The sequence below is a fragment of the Phocoena phocoena genome, chromosome 9, assembly GCF_963924675.1.
Source record: "Phocoena phocoena chromosome 9, mPhoPho1.1, whole genome shotgun sequence".
Taxonomy (NCBI): Eukaryota; Metazoa; Chordata; class Mammalia; order Artiodactyla; family Phocoenidae; genus Phocoena; species Phocoena phocoena.
This window is the reverse complement of record NC_089227.1, coordinates 16,477,671-16,493,070: the sequence shown is the minus strand read 5'-3', so window position 1 is coordinate 16,493,070 and position 15,400 is coordinate 16,477,671. Positions and strand designations below refer to the sequence as shown.

Genomic DNA, 15,400 nt, shown 5'->3' with positions numbered 1-15,400 from the left:
CCATGCTGTACATTTCATCCCCATGTTCTGTAACTGGAAGCTTGTACCTCTTAATTTCCCTCACCTATTTCACTCTTTTCATTCATGGTCATACCATTGAACTCAAGAACAGAATTTCCTGATTTTATTGTAGCCTAACATTAATCCCTTCCTTTATACTTATACTTTTTTGTGCCTTAAGGAATCTATCTCTACCTCGAATTAAAAAGATAAGCTCTTCATTTTCTTGTAGAAATGAAAAAGTCTTGAGTTTCACACTTAAGGTTTTAATCCATCTATAATTTATTTTTGTGCCTGGTATGAGATGAGAATCTCATTTCATTTTTTAAAAATATGCATCATTTATTGACTTTTTTCCCTCACTGATTTTTAAACATCAATTTTCCATTTTTGTGTGAAGGTACTTACAGTCTATTCTGTTCTGTTGGTTTGTCCATTCTTTCATTACTCTCTCTTACTCCTAATATGACTTTATATGGTCCTGATATGTGGTAAGTTAAGTACATCCACCTTACTTTTCTTCAGAATTGTTTAACTATTCATGGGCTTTTATTATTCCACAGAACTTTTAGGATGAGGTTCTTCAATGATGTGAAAAACTTTATTAGGTGTTTGTTGGAATTTATAAACAAATTTGGAGACATAAATATTCCATATACATTGCATATCTCCATTTATCTGGTCTTCCTTTCATTTCTTCAGTGTTATTTCATTTTCTACATAAAGGATTTTCTTGTCTTTTCTTAGTTTAATTTCTAAGTAACATATTGTTTTTGTTGTTATTATAACTGGGAGATTTTTCTATTATTCTAATTAGTTGTTACTGAGAATATATAAAAAGAACTGTTAAAACTCAATAACAAAAAGCCCATCAATCTGAGCAAAATCCAACTGAGCAAAGGCCTAAACAGTTTAATAAAGAAGACATAAACGAAAATGGCCACGTGGGAAGACGTGGAGTTAGTGTCTCCCCACAACTAGGGTGCCTGCCAGCCCATGGTGGGGGACTCTGATGCCCAAGGAGACGGGAAGAACCCCAAAGTGAACCGGTAGGATGTAGGGGGACTGAGGGGAAAGGAAAAGTGGAGGCCAGACAGGATCAGCGCCCCTGTGGCTGGGGAGATGAGGAGAGGCAGGTGGGAGGGACTCTCCAGGAAGAGCGGGAGAGGAGTGGAGGGCATTTGCCTGGCCCACTCAGGCCGGGGAGCCTGCTGAGCTCCCAGGCATATCCCCTGCCCTCCAAGTCCCCTCCAGGCTGCGTGGGTCCTTGGGGGCACAGGAGGGAGGCAGGGGAGAGCAGGAGAGGCAGGTGGGAGGGGCCCTCCCAGACTGGAGGAGCAGGAGAGGAGAGGAGGGCATTTGCCCCACCCACTCGAGCCCCGGAAGCCTGCTGGACTCCCAGGTGAGGTCCGCTGCCCTCTGAGACCAGGGGTGGGGGACATGCCTGGGCCCCTTCTGTTCCTTGAGCCTAAGCCCCGCCCCCCACTGCCCCCAGAGCCTTTTCCAGCCCAGTGGGTCCTGAGCATTGGCCCCGCCCACTACCCAAACCTCGCCCTTGCTTAGGCCCCGCCCTCCACAGCCAAGGCCTTCCCCACCCACCTTTTTTAAAATTTTCCCTCCTCCTCTTTTTTACTATTGTGGTACTGATGTACCTTCCAGTTGTTCATTCATCTATATTTTTATTTTTATATTCTTCCTAACATATCTGTTAGTTTCCTAGTCTAATTTTATTTTTTTCTTTGTTATTGTTGTGTGTTTTTTTGTTTGTTGTTTTTTGTTTGTTGTTTTTGCTGCCCCAGGTGGCTTGCAGGATCTTGGTTCACAAGCCCAGGGTCAGGCCGAAGCTCCTGTGGTGGGAGCTCCGAGTCTGAACCACTGGACTAACAGAGAACCTCAGACCCCAGGGAATATTCATCTGAGTGAGGTCTCATGGAGTTCCTCATCTCAGCACCAAGACCCAGCTGTACCCAATAGCCTACAAACCCTAGTGTTAGAAGCCTCAGGCCAAACAACCAGTAAGACAGGAACACAATCCCACTCATTAAAAAAAAAAAAAAAAAAGACAGCAAAAAAATATATCACAGATGAAGGAGCGAGGTAAAAACCCACAAGACCAAATAAATGAAGAGGAAATAGGCAATCTACCTGAAAAAGAATTCAGAGTAATGATAGTAAATTGCGGAAATAGAATGGAGGCATGGATTGAGAAAATACAAAAAATGTTTAACAAAGATCTAGAAGAACAAACAAAGATGAACAACACTAGGAAAAATCAATAACAGAATAACTGAGGCAGAAGAACGATTAAGTGGGCTAGAAGACAAAATGGTGGAAATAACTGCTGAGGAGCAGAGAAAAGAATGAAAAGAATTGAAGACAATCTCAGAGACCTCTGGGACAACACTAAACACACCAACATTCGAATTCTAGGGGTCCCAGAAGAAAAAGAGAAAAAGAAGGGGTCTGAGAAAATATTTGAAGAGATTATAGTCGAAAACTTCCCCAACATGGGAAAGGAAATAGTCAACCAGGTCCAGGAAGCACAGAGAGTCCCATACAGGATAAACCCTAGGAAGAACACACCAAGACACATATTAATCAAACTAACAAAAATTAAATTCAAACAAAATATATTAAAAGCAGCAAGGGAGAAACAGAAAATAACATACAAAGGAATCCCCGTAAGGTTATCAGCTGATTTTTCAGCGGAAACTCTGCAGGCCAGAAGGGAGTGGCAGGATATACTTAAAGGGATGAAAGAGGAAAACCTACAACCAAGATTACTCTACCCAGCAAGGATCTCATTCAGATTCGACGGAGAAGTCAAAAGCTTTTCAGACAAGCAAAAGCTAAGAGAATTTGGCACCACCAAACCAGCTTTACAACAAATGCTAAAGAAACTTATCTAAGCAGGAAACACGAGAAGAAAAAGACCCACAAAAAAAACCCCGAAATTAAGAAAATGGTAATAGGAACATACATATCAATAATAACATTGAATGTAAATGGATTAAATGTCCCAACCAAAAGATACAGACTGGCTGAATGGATACAGAAACAATACCCATATATATGCTGGCTACAAGAGACCCACTTCAGACCTAGGGACACATACAGACTGAAAGTGAAGTGATGGAAAAAGATATTCCATGCAAACAGAAATCAAAAGAAAGCTGGAGTAGCAATACTTGTATCAGGTAAAATAGACTTTAAAATAAAGACTGTTACAAGAGATAAGGAGGGACACTACATAATGATCAAAGGATCAATCCAAGAAGAAGGTATAACAATTTTAAATGTTTATGCACCCAACATAGGAGCACCTGAATACATAAGGCAAATGCTAACAACCATGAAAGGAGAAATGGACAGTAACACAATAATAGTAGGGGATTTTAACACCCCACTTACACCAATGGACAGATCATCCAAACAGAAAATAAATAGAGAAACACAAGCTTTAAATGACACAATAGACCAGATAGATCTAATTGATATTTATAGAACATTCCAACCAAAAGTGCCAGAATACACTTTCTTCTCAAGTGCACATGGAACATTCTCCAGGATAGATCACATCTTGGGTCACTGATAATCAAGCCTTGGAAAATTTAAGAAAATGAAATCGTATCAAGCATCTTTTCTGACCACAGCGCTATGAGATTGGAAATCAATTACAGGGAAAAAACTGTCAAAAACACAAATACATGGAGGCTAAACAGTGCACTACTAAATAACCAAGAGATCACTGAAGAAATCAAAGAAGAAATTAAAAAATACATAGAAACAAATGACAATGAAAACACGATGACCCAAAACCTATGGGATGCAGCAAAAGCAGTTCTAAGAGGGAAGTTTATGGCAATTCAGTCTCACCTCAAGAAACAAAAATCTCAAATAAACAATCTAATCCTACACTTAAAACAACTAGAGAAAGAAGAAATGTACAAATTCTTGGAAAGGTACAACTTTCCAAGACTGAACCAGGAAGAATTAGAAAATATAAACAGACGTATCACAAGTATTGAAATTGAAACTGTAATTAAATATCTTCCAACAAATGAAAGTCCAGGACCAGCTGGCTTCACAGGCAAATTCTATCAAACATTTAGAGAAGAGCTAACACCTATCCTTCTCAAACTCTCCCAAAGAATTGCAGAGGGAGAAACACTCCCAAATTCATTCTGTGAAGCCACTATCACCCTGATAACAAAACCAGAAAAAGATATCACAAAAAAAGAAAATTATAGACCAATATCACTGATGAACATAGATGCAAAAATCCTGAACACAATACTAGCAAACAATGCAACAGCACATTAAAGATATCATACACTATGATCAAGTGGGATTTATCCCAGGGATGCAAGAATTCTTCAATATATGCAAATCAATCAATGTGATACACCACATTAAGAAATTAAGGGATAAAAACTATATGATCATCTCAGTAGATGCAGCAAAAGCTTTTGACAAAATTCAACATCCATTTATGATAAAAACTCTCCAGAAAATGGGCATAGAGGGCACCTACCTCAACATTATAGAGGCCATATATGACAAACCCACAGCAAGCATTATAATGATGAAAAACTGAAAGCATTTCCACTAAGATCAGGAACAAGACAAGGATGTCCACTCTCGCCACTCTTATTCAGCATAGTTTTGGAAGTCCTATCCACAGCAGTCAGAGAAGAAAAAGAAAGAAAAGGAATACAGATTGGAAAAGAATAAGTAAAACTGTCACTGTTTGCTGATGACATGATACTATATGTAGAAGATTCTAAAGATGACATCAGAAAACTACTGGAACTAATCAATGAATTTGGTAAGATTGTGGGATACAAAATTAATGCACAGAAGTCTCTGGCATTCCTATATACCAACAGCGAAAAATCAGAAAGAGAAATTAAGGAAACACTCCCATTTACCATTGCAACAAAAAGAATAAAATACCTAGGAATAAACCTGCCTAAGGAGGCAAAAGACTTGTGCCCAGAACACTATAAAACACTGATGAAAGAAATCAAAGATGACATAAACAGTTGGAGAAATATACCATGTTCTTGGATTGGAAGAATCAATATTGTGAAAATGACTGTACTACCCAATGCAATCTACAGATTCACTACAATTCCTATCAAACTACCAATGGCATTCTTCACAGAATTAGAACAAAAAATTTTCCAATTCGTATGGAAACACAGAAGACCCCAGATAGCCAAAGCAATCTTGAGAAAGAAAAATGGAGCTGGAGGAATCAGGCTCCCTGCCTTCACACTATACTACAAAGCTACAGTAATCAAGACAGTATGGTACTGGCACAAAAACAGAAATATAGATCAATGGAACAAGATAGAAAGCCCAGAGATAAACCCACGCATCTATGGTCAACTAATCTATCACAGAGTAGGCAAGGATATACAATGGAGAAAAGACAGTCTCTTCACTAAGTGGTGCTGGGAAAACTGGACAGCTACATGTAAAAGAATGAAATTAGAACACTCCCTAACACCATACACAAAAATAAGTTCAAAATGGATTAATGACCTAAATGTAAGACTGGACACTATAAAACTCTTAGAAGAAATCATAGGAAGAATACTGTTTGACATAAAGCACAGCAAGATCTTTTTTGATCCACCTCCTATAGTAATGGCAATAAAAACCAAAAATAAATAAATGGGACCTAATGAAACTTAAAGCTTTTGCACAGCAAAGGAAACTATAAACAAGACGAAAAGACAACCCTCAGAATGGCAGAAAGTATTTGCAAATGAAACAATAGGCAAAGGATTAATCTCCAAAATACACAAACAGGTCATGGAGCTCAATATCAAAAAAGCAAACACTCCAGTTAAAAAATGGGCAGAAGACCTACATAGGCATTTCACTAAGGAAGACATACAGATGGCCAAGAGACACATGAAAAGCTGCTCAACATCACTAATTATTAGAGAAATGCAAGTCAAAACTACAGTGAGGTATCACCTCACACTTGTCAGAATGGCCATTATCAAAAAATCTAGAAACAATAAATTCTGGAAAGGGTGTGGTGAATAGGGAATCCTCCTGCACTGTTGGTGGGAATATAAATTGATACGGCCACTATGGAGAACAGTATGGAGGTTCCTTAAAAAACTAAAAATAGAAGTGCCATATGACCCAGCAATCCCACTACTGGGCATATACCCTGAATAAACCATAATTCAAAAAGAGGCATGTACCACAATGTTCATTGCAGCTCTATTTACGATAACCAGGACATGGAACCAACCTAAATGTCCATCAACAGATGAATGGATAAAGAAGATGTGGCACATATACACAATGGAATATTACTCAGCCATAAAAAGAAACGAAATCGAGTTATTTGTCGTGAGGTGGATGGACCTAGAGTCTGTCATACAGAGTGAAGTAAATCAGAAAGAGAAAAACAAATACCGTATGCTAACGCATATATATGGAATCTAAAAAAAACAAAAAAATGGTACTGATGAACCTAGTTGCAGGGCAGGAATAAAGAGGTAGACATAGAAAATGGACTTGAGGACATGGGCTGCGAGGGCAAAGCTGGGGTGAAGTGAGAGTAGCATCGACATATATACATTACCGAATGTAAAATAGTAGTGGGCTGGGTTAGGGAGGATGGGAGGGAGGCTCAAAAGGGAGGGGATATGGGAACATTTGTATGCATATGGCTGATCTGCTTTGTTGAGCAACAGAAACCAACACAGTATTGTGAAGCAATTATACTCCAACAAAGATCTATTAAAAAAAACCCAAAAGGGCTTCCCTGGTGGCGCAGTGGTTGAGAGTCCGCCTGCTGATGCAGGGGACACGGGTTCGTGCCCCAGTCCGGGAAGATCCCGCATGCCGCGGAGCGACTGGGCCCGTGAGCCATGGCCGCTGAGCCTGCACGTCCAGAGCCTGTGCTCCGCAACAGGAGAGGCCACAACAGTGAGAGGCCCATGTACCGCAAAAAAACAAAAACAAAAACAAAAAAACCCAAAAGACAAATGTCATTTGGAGTACTAAAGACTTGGGAAGTCCTTTAATTAATAAACCTGTTTTATTAAAAAAAAAAAAAAGACTTACTGGCCAATAAGCCCATGGGAGGGTGCTCAGTATTTTTAGTTATTAAGGAAATTAACATTAAAACCACAGTGAGTTGCCACTAAACACAAGAATGGCTAAAATGACATACCTTATGTTAGCAAAGAGATAGAGCAACTGGAAGTCTTGTTTATTTCCTATGAGAGTATGAAATGGTACAAAGCGTTAGGAAATCAGCAGGTTTTTATAAGGTTAAACATTCACTCACCTATGAACCAGCATTCCCACTCTAGGCATCTGCTTAAGAAAAGCAAATGTATATGTTCACAAAACGATTTGTATAAAAATATTTATAGAAGTTTTATTCACAGTAGCCCAAACTGGGGAAAAAAAAAAAATCAACAGGAGAATGAATAAACAAATTGTAGTGCATTCACACAATGAAATACTACTCAGCAATAAAAAAGAACTATTGATCCTCTCAACAGTGAGAATAAATCTCACATTTATATGAAATTCATGGAACGGCAGAGCTAAGCTATGGTGGTAGAAATCCTAATAGTAGTTTCCTAAGGGATAGTGGGAATTGACGGTAAGGGGGCTTGTGGAACCTTTCCAGGGTGTTGGAAATGTTTTATATCTTGATTGGAATGTTGGTTATATAGGTGTATGCATGTGTCAGAACTCAGTGAGTTGTGCATTTCATTGTATGTCAGTTTCACCTTGATTAAAAGTAAAACTGTTGGAAACATGGATGCTTTTGAAATCCTCTTTTCCACATTTTAATTGAGAAGTGTCATTGCTTTCTGCACTGATTATCTTGTGAAATTTTTCATTATTTTTGCTGGAAACTAGCATCTGGGTTACATTTTTGTAGTTATGGGGCATAAGTGGGACTTCTTTTTGCAGCCTGTACAAAAAGCCAAATGCCAGTCAGTCAAGGTCTGCTGTTTTTAAGTCTGTTTTACATTTCAGCCAGTAATGTATTTTAATTTATGGGTTTCATAAATACAATATGTATATAAATTATCACTTACATTTGTCCAAATAATCTTTAAGTATCAGGGAATACCTTTATTATACTAATTTTTCATTAGCACTTTTCATTCAGTATTTGTTGAACCAGATACATATTATATCAAGCAGTGTTCTAGGCACTGGGGATACAGTAGTAAAACAGCCAAGGAAGGATACTGCCCTCCCAGTAGTGTGCAAAAAAACACAGTAAAAAAGACAGTAACACACAGTAACCACACAGTAAACATAATGTACTAGATGTCTTCTGATAATGCTTAGAAGAAAAGAAGCAGGATGATGTGATTGAGAGGACCTGGAGAATGTTTAGAGAAAGGCTTCTTTAAGAGGAGACATTTGAGCTGAGCCTAGAATAGCAGGAACATCTTAATTCTGTGAAGACAACGGGGAGGATTTGAATATGGTATTTTCTAAAACTGTACTTTTATGATTATGCCAACCGTAATCACATTCCCCTGATTGTTTTCTCAGTCTTCATTTCAGAGCCCTTTATTTTCCTTAATTACCCTTTTCTGGGTCTGTTTTACTGTGACTTCAGGGATGTGTGACAGTTCAAACTCTCTGAGCTTTTGGTTTTCCTAGTATTGTTAGTGGTCTAGTCTGGAGTGTTCACTCTTACAAACAAAACATTAGTTTCCATAAATCCGCTTCGCATATACATACTTGCACATACTTGATCCCATACATTTAGAAGAGACAGTTTTAGCATATGTGGAAGCAGAGATTGAATTGATGTAAGTTTTTTTTAATTAATTAATTTATTTTTGGCTGTGTTGGGTCTTCGTTGCTGCACGCAGGCCCTTTCTAGTTGCAGTGAGCGGGGCTATTCTTTGTTGTGGTGCATGGGCTTCTCATTGCTGTGGCTTCTCTTGTTGCGGAGCACAGGCTCTAGGCACGCGGGCTCAGTAGTTGTGGAACGCAGGCTCCAGAGTGCAGGCTCAGTAGTTGTGGCGCACAGGCTTTAGTTGCTCCGCGGCATGTGGGATCTTCCCAGACCAGGGCTAGAACCCGTGTCCCCTGCATTGGCAGGTGGATTCTTAACCACTGCGCCACCAGGGAAGTCCCTGAATTGATGTAGTTTTGACAATGACCTTTCCCATCTCCTGCTTTTCTTCTGAGCTCACATTTTAAAATCCTAAAAGTATTTGGGAGCCTTTTTCTCGACATTGGTATTGCATCAGCTCTGTGTGTGGTTTTAAATGCTTAGCTACCTTAGGACTCTGCTAGCTAAAGCTATATTTTTCTTCCTGTTCCTAAGAGGGAGAATCCTCATGAATTAAAAAGTAAAGGTGGCTTCCCTGGTGGCGCAGTGGTTGAGAGTCCGCCTGCTGATGCAGGGGACACAGGTTCGGGCCCCGGTCCGGGAGGATCCCACATGCCGCGGAGTGGCTGGGCCCGTGAGCCATGGCCGCTGAGCCTGCGCGTCCGGAGCCTGCGCTCCGCAACGAGAGAGGCCACAAGGGTGAGAGGCCCGCGTACCGCAAAAAAAAAAAAAAAAAAAAAAAAGTAGAGGGACTTTTTAAGCCCGTGCACCACAACTACTGAACCTGTGAGCCACAGCTATTGAGCCCACGTGCCACAACTACTGAAGCCCACGTGCCCTAGAGCCCGTGCTCCCCGACAAGAGAAGCCACCACAATGAGAGGCCTGTGCACCACAACGAAGAGTAGCACCAGGTCACCGCAACTAGAGAAAGTCCGCGCGCAGCAACGAAGACCCAACACAGCCAAAAAAAAAAATTAATAAATAAAAAAAAAAAAACAGTAGAGAATCAAGTTCCTTTGTAAGCAAAAGTAACTAGGAGTGTATTTTCCCCCTATGGTAATAGTTATATTTTATGACCTCAGTATTTTAGAATATCAGTTATATTTTGAGGAGTTTGCTTTGTGAATAGAAAGAACAAAACTGTGCATCTTTTTAGTGGTCTTTAAAGCTGGCATTTTTTAAAAGCTGAATGTCTGTTTCATTTCATTCAGCCCTACCTGCAGCCATGCTCCGTGTGTAGGGTAGGTTGATGCCTGATCTCATGCTGTATAATCAAAAAGGAAGAAAATTGGTCCCCCAAATGCCAGCCTCTCAAACAGTTCCCATCATGTCCAGTCAGAAGTACTGTGAGCAGACATGGCTTTAACAAAGACACAGAAAATATAGTCCTTTTCAGTGTCAGAAATTAAACCTGTATAAAAAAGTTTGAAAATTATGCCTATTACATTAATTAGCAAAATATTTCAGGTTTTGTTGTTGTTTATTTGCTTTCGTTGCTGTTGATATTTTAAAAAGTTAATTCTTCCTTGGTTCAAGGGTGAGCCTTATTTCAGTTTTAATTTTTGAAGTCCAGGCATAAGAGAAATTAATTTACTCTGAGCTAAGTATTTATTCTATCAAATATAATTAGTTAACAGGGTTTCAATTGACATAATTTCTAGAATCTTTTATTTAGACAGCAGATTTGGAAAGTGTTTATTGCTAGAAAAGGCAACTCATAGGAGGCTAGGTGTGCTAACTATTGTGCTGACTCCAAGATTGTTGTGTACATCTCACTTCAGGGCATATGAACACTTCTGCAAAAGTCCATTTAACCAGTGTGGCTCCAATATAGATAGGGTGGCTGTGTGTGTGTGTGTGTTTAATGACCATAAATCACAACTCAGCGCTCTTATTTCTTTAACCTGGAACTTCTCTCCCAGCATTGTGCTCAGAGGTGCAAACTATCTGCATGACTATCAACCTGGCTTTCCTTTCTGAAGGCCAAACTCATTGGTTCATGCTTTCAATTGACTGCTTTTGTTTTTATACAATTTCTTAAGTTTTCTAGTTTTCTACGGAACTTCTCTTTTTACCTAAATTTTTCTGTTAGGGCAGCTGCGTGCGTGGCATAAGCCCTTGCAGTCATAGTATGTGAAAATACCCCCGACTTGGTCAAGCTCTTCAGAGGCAGGGACTCTGTCACATTCCCAGTGCCCGGCATCCACATCCAATAAACAGTGGAATAAGTGGGACAAGGAGACTTGCTCTGTTTACTTCACAGAGTTGATTGATTCACGCCACAGCTGTTAACTCAGTGCCTCTTATCTACCAGGCACTGCTTATCTTGGGCTTCAGGCATAAAGAGGTGAGAAGATAAGCAGGTCCTGCTGGCTCCGCGAAACTCCAGTCACAGGTGTGGGAGGCTGTTTTCACTGCTAGGAACAGAGAGGCTCATTCAGCCACCTCAAGTAGTAGAGAGTTTTTCCTGTAAGGATACTCCAGGATTAAAGAAGACTTGAATCAGTTATACTTCTGGGGGCTGAGGCATTAAGACCCGTCTAGTTTGGGAACTAATGGGATCTCTGGATAGACAAGCGCAAAGACATTCATAGGAACACAGGACTCTCCGTATTGCGCTGGAATGGCGCTTGGGAGAAAGTCAAACCTACATAAACATTTCTGTATTTTTCCTTAGGATTCATTAAGATCTTAGGTTATATCTCCTTAAAATGTTAGGGGCGTTTAGTATATTCTTAAATCATATTTGTTTCTCCAGGCAGATAATATGTTTGCTATATTTTCCCTTCTATATTCTCCTAGTGTGTGTGTGTGTGTGTGTGTGTGTGTGTGTGTGTATAAATACACTTACAGAATATCTATAGAATAGGAAAATACGAAGGTGGAAACCAAGAGTCTGAGGAAACCTAATTTGACTTAGCACATTTTAAAGCATCATCTATTAACTTTTTTGTGAATTTGTGCTGCTGTTTACTTTGTATATGCAAAAAATGTAATGTTAAGATTGGTAATATTAGCTCATAGTAAACATCAGTCTCTTATATTTGAATAGGAATTTATAGTTTACGGGCACTTTCAAAGATGTTTATTTATTTTTTCATAAAACCCCCCTTGAATTACGGAGGGCAGATCTTACCTTGCATGTTTTTTAAGTTGAGGATTTAGGTCAAAGTTATACGATTCATCCAAGCTTTCCCGGAAGGCGATGGGGCCAGCAGTGGAGCCCACGCCTCCTGACCCCAGTCGGCGCCCGGTGGTGCGTCCTTCCTCATCTTCCTCCTGCTCCCCTTCCCTGTACTTGGGTTCCTGGGAGAGAAAACACCAGGCACCCCAAGCCCAGCTGCACATCGCTTTACTTACAGCAGAGTCTCCACCCTGAATCTCAATCTTCTTCCCCATTTTGGTAACTAAACTAAAAAGTCTAGAAAAATTGAGAAGGTTATTGTTAGCTTGCCAAGAGTTGGTACAGGAAACACTTGTGTTTCATCCCTGCAAGTGGATATGAAGGGATATGTTTTGAGGGATTGGAGTTTTGGTAATTTTGTCAAAACCCAGTGTTTACCTTAACTACTGGGTACCACATGCCTGGTGCCCCCATCTTCTTAACTGCCCAGTCCTGTGCCCCATTTACTATTGGGAAATGGAAGTCACAGTCATAGAACTTCTCTACGCACAATTTAAACATTGATATAATTTCTAGCAAAAATATAAAGGAGAAATGAGGCAATTTATAGTAAGTAAAATGTGTTTCAGCAGGTATGTGCTTACATGTACACAAGAAGGCATAATGCAGTTAGATTCTCCCACTTACATACAGAATCACTAAGAATATGAAAGCTGCGAATGCAGTCTGATCAGGTGTATTGTACTGGTTATTCAGATACCACAAGTGATACAGCAGTGACATGATTTTTTGAAATGATGAACATCTATTCGTAAAACTGCAAACAAAACAAAAATACCCCCCAAAACCCCCAAATTCCTTTGATTTATGTTGTATTTGTATTGTAGAAAATCTGATGTATATTAAAACTGCATATAATAATCGTATTTATGTATATACAGTGTTAGAATTTAGGCTCAGGTGGTTATAAATTGACTTGTTTGCCAACATGAATGTCCAGTGGGATATGTGAAAGTAGTGCAGGACGAAAGTTTTGGGATTCATGATAGTTCTCTGTTGTATAGGATTGTCCTGTACGTGGTCTGTCAGATGCCAAGGATGTCTTCTGAATTATTGTGACAGTTGAAAATATTGCTCCCACAACTTTAGAATACACCTCCTAGATGGTGATGCCACTTCGTTGAAAATCTCTGCCTTAAACACTTCAGAAAGACACAGGGAATTCGCCGGCAGTCCAGTGGTTAGGACTCCATGCTTTCACAGGGAGGGCTGGGTTCAATCCCTGGTCAGGGAACTAAGATCCAACAAACCGTGCAGTGTGGCCAAAAAAAAAGGCACAGAAACCTAAGGGACCGCAAGGGAACAAAGATGCCCCAACATTTCAAACCAGAAGCTCACAGTGCTGTGATTTCATTGTCTAGAGAGACTAGAGGGGGAGGAGAGTGTCTGCTCTGTTTTTTGCCCCAAGGCTGAGATACGCTTTTTACCTTCATCTTGCCTTGGGCAGCCAGCACTATCTATTCTGCATTCCTGTGGTTGAAGTTTCCCCTGTCCTTGTAGCTTGCTGGGGAGGCTTTTTTTAGACTAGGTTCTGAAGGAGTTGTGCAAAAGGGGGTTGAAGGTGTCCAAGAAAACTGATGAAAGTTTTTTTGTGCGTGCGATATATAAAATATAACTACACTTTACCTGATGAAAGGTTTTTATATAAGTAATTTGTGACTTTGCAGCTATATGGCTGAATTATTTTGGTATATAAGTAGTGGGAATTTTCTCTTGCTCAGTTTAGAGTATATAATTTTGCTATACATTATAGTGTTTTAATAATTGGGTTTGTGAATGATTTCACGCAGTTAATCCTTAGTAACAATGGAGATCAATATGGAAGGAAATATTTACCTGTTACGCGGTGATTTCAGGCGTCAGTATTTTTGCTTTCTGTTCTTGGTGGGGCAGCATTTTGGTGCTAGAAGTGCCTGCGTTGGAATTCTCAAGCTCTGCCACAGGGTGACTATGTGATCTAAAGCAAACTAATCCATATCTCTGAGCCTTACTGTAAAATGTTGTCATCAATAATGTTGCGGTGCTGCTACTTAATAGAATGGTTGCAAGGATTTAGTGTGAAACATCTGACAGTTTTCTTCCAGTACTTATTCTGAAGCATCTATATTTTTTGTACTCTATAACCATAATGCTGACAAAAATTTTAAGTCTTCTTTTTTTACTTGACCTATTTCCATAGTGTAAACAGTCTTTATAATTACTGTTTAAAAAGTATTGAAGTATTAAAAAGAATCATAGTAGACCCATGACATCCTGCTACTAAAATGTACAGTGTAATACATGATGTCCTTTCTGTATATAATATGAACTGTAAACTTACCTGCTTCTCTCAAGAAATAAAGTTTTTAAAAACCTAATGTCTTGAGATAACTGTAAGATATCTGTAAGCAAAACCAAGAAGAAACAACAGAGCTAAGTTGAATGCAGGGCGTGGGCCAAGGTTGGGCTTACCAGCTGAGCAATGCACTCCCATACACCAGCCTGAAATTGCAGCCTTCCACAGATAGATTTGCATATCATAGACCTTTGGGTCGCACAAAAATTGTCAAAACCACAAATATACCATCCTTTACCTAATAATGATATCAGTATATGTGAGCATTTTTAGTTTTGTTTCCAAATATTTTCACTGTAAAAATGATGCTGTTGAATAGATGTGTGTGTGTGTGCACGCACACGTGTGTGTATCTTTTTCCTTCTCTAGTAATACTTCTTCAGGATAAATTTCTTAAAAGTAGAGTTACTCTCTTAAAGGAGACATACCTTTTATGACACTAGATGTAATTGCCAAATTGTTTACAAAAATATTATATAGGTTGGCACTGTCCCAGTTAAGTAGTTTCAGCCACACATAACTAGGGATTTTCATTTGAAGTGTGTTGGGGGGACTAATTTAACAGGTGAAATATTGATTTTAATTTATATTTCTTTGGCTACTAGTGAATTTAAACATTTAATTTTCATATATTAATGTTTTTTCTTCTTGCATTGTTTATTCATTCATATCTTTCTCCTATTTAATTTATGGGATCACTTAACAATTTAGGTCATTTTCAGGGTTTTGGATAAATTAAAATTTTATCTAATCACATTATTCCGCTTTTCTCTTTCAGCTCCAGTAATAAACCGATTTACGAGGCGTGCCTCAGGTAAGTCTGATGATGGATTTTGCTCACTAATGGTGGCATTTTTAAAATGGATTGGATAAGAAGGTATGAAAAGAATAATTGCTATAGAGTAATAACTTATTTGTCAGTCATTTTCCCAGAAAACACAGCCATCTGATAAAATCAAGAACTAGGAAATAATTGGAAATACACACTGAGTGGCTAAACTTAAAACAGCACTGTGCACTGAGGC

The 15,400-nt window shown here is 39.2% G+C and overlaps 1 protein-coding gene across 1 annotated transcript in view; it reads left to right on the top strand.

The window, feature by feature from the left end:
* The window catches only part of PRKAR2B (protein kinase cAMP-dependent type II regulatory subunit beta), a 109,497-nt gene that overhangs the window by 15,185 nt on the left and 78,912 nt on the right, over positions 1–15,400 (top strand). The window contains exon 2 of the mRNA XM_065883689.1: positions 15,154–15,189. Coding sequence (XP_065739761.1) covers positions 15,154–15,189 — 36 coding nt within the window. The remainder of the gene's footprint in view (positions 1–15,153; positions 15,190–15,400) is intronic.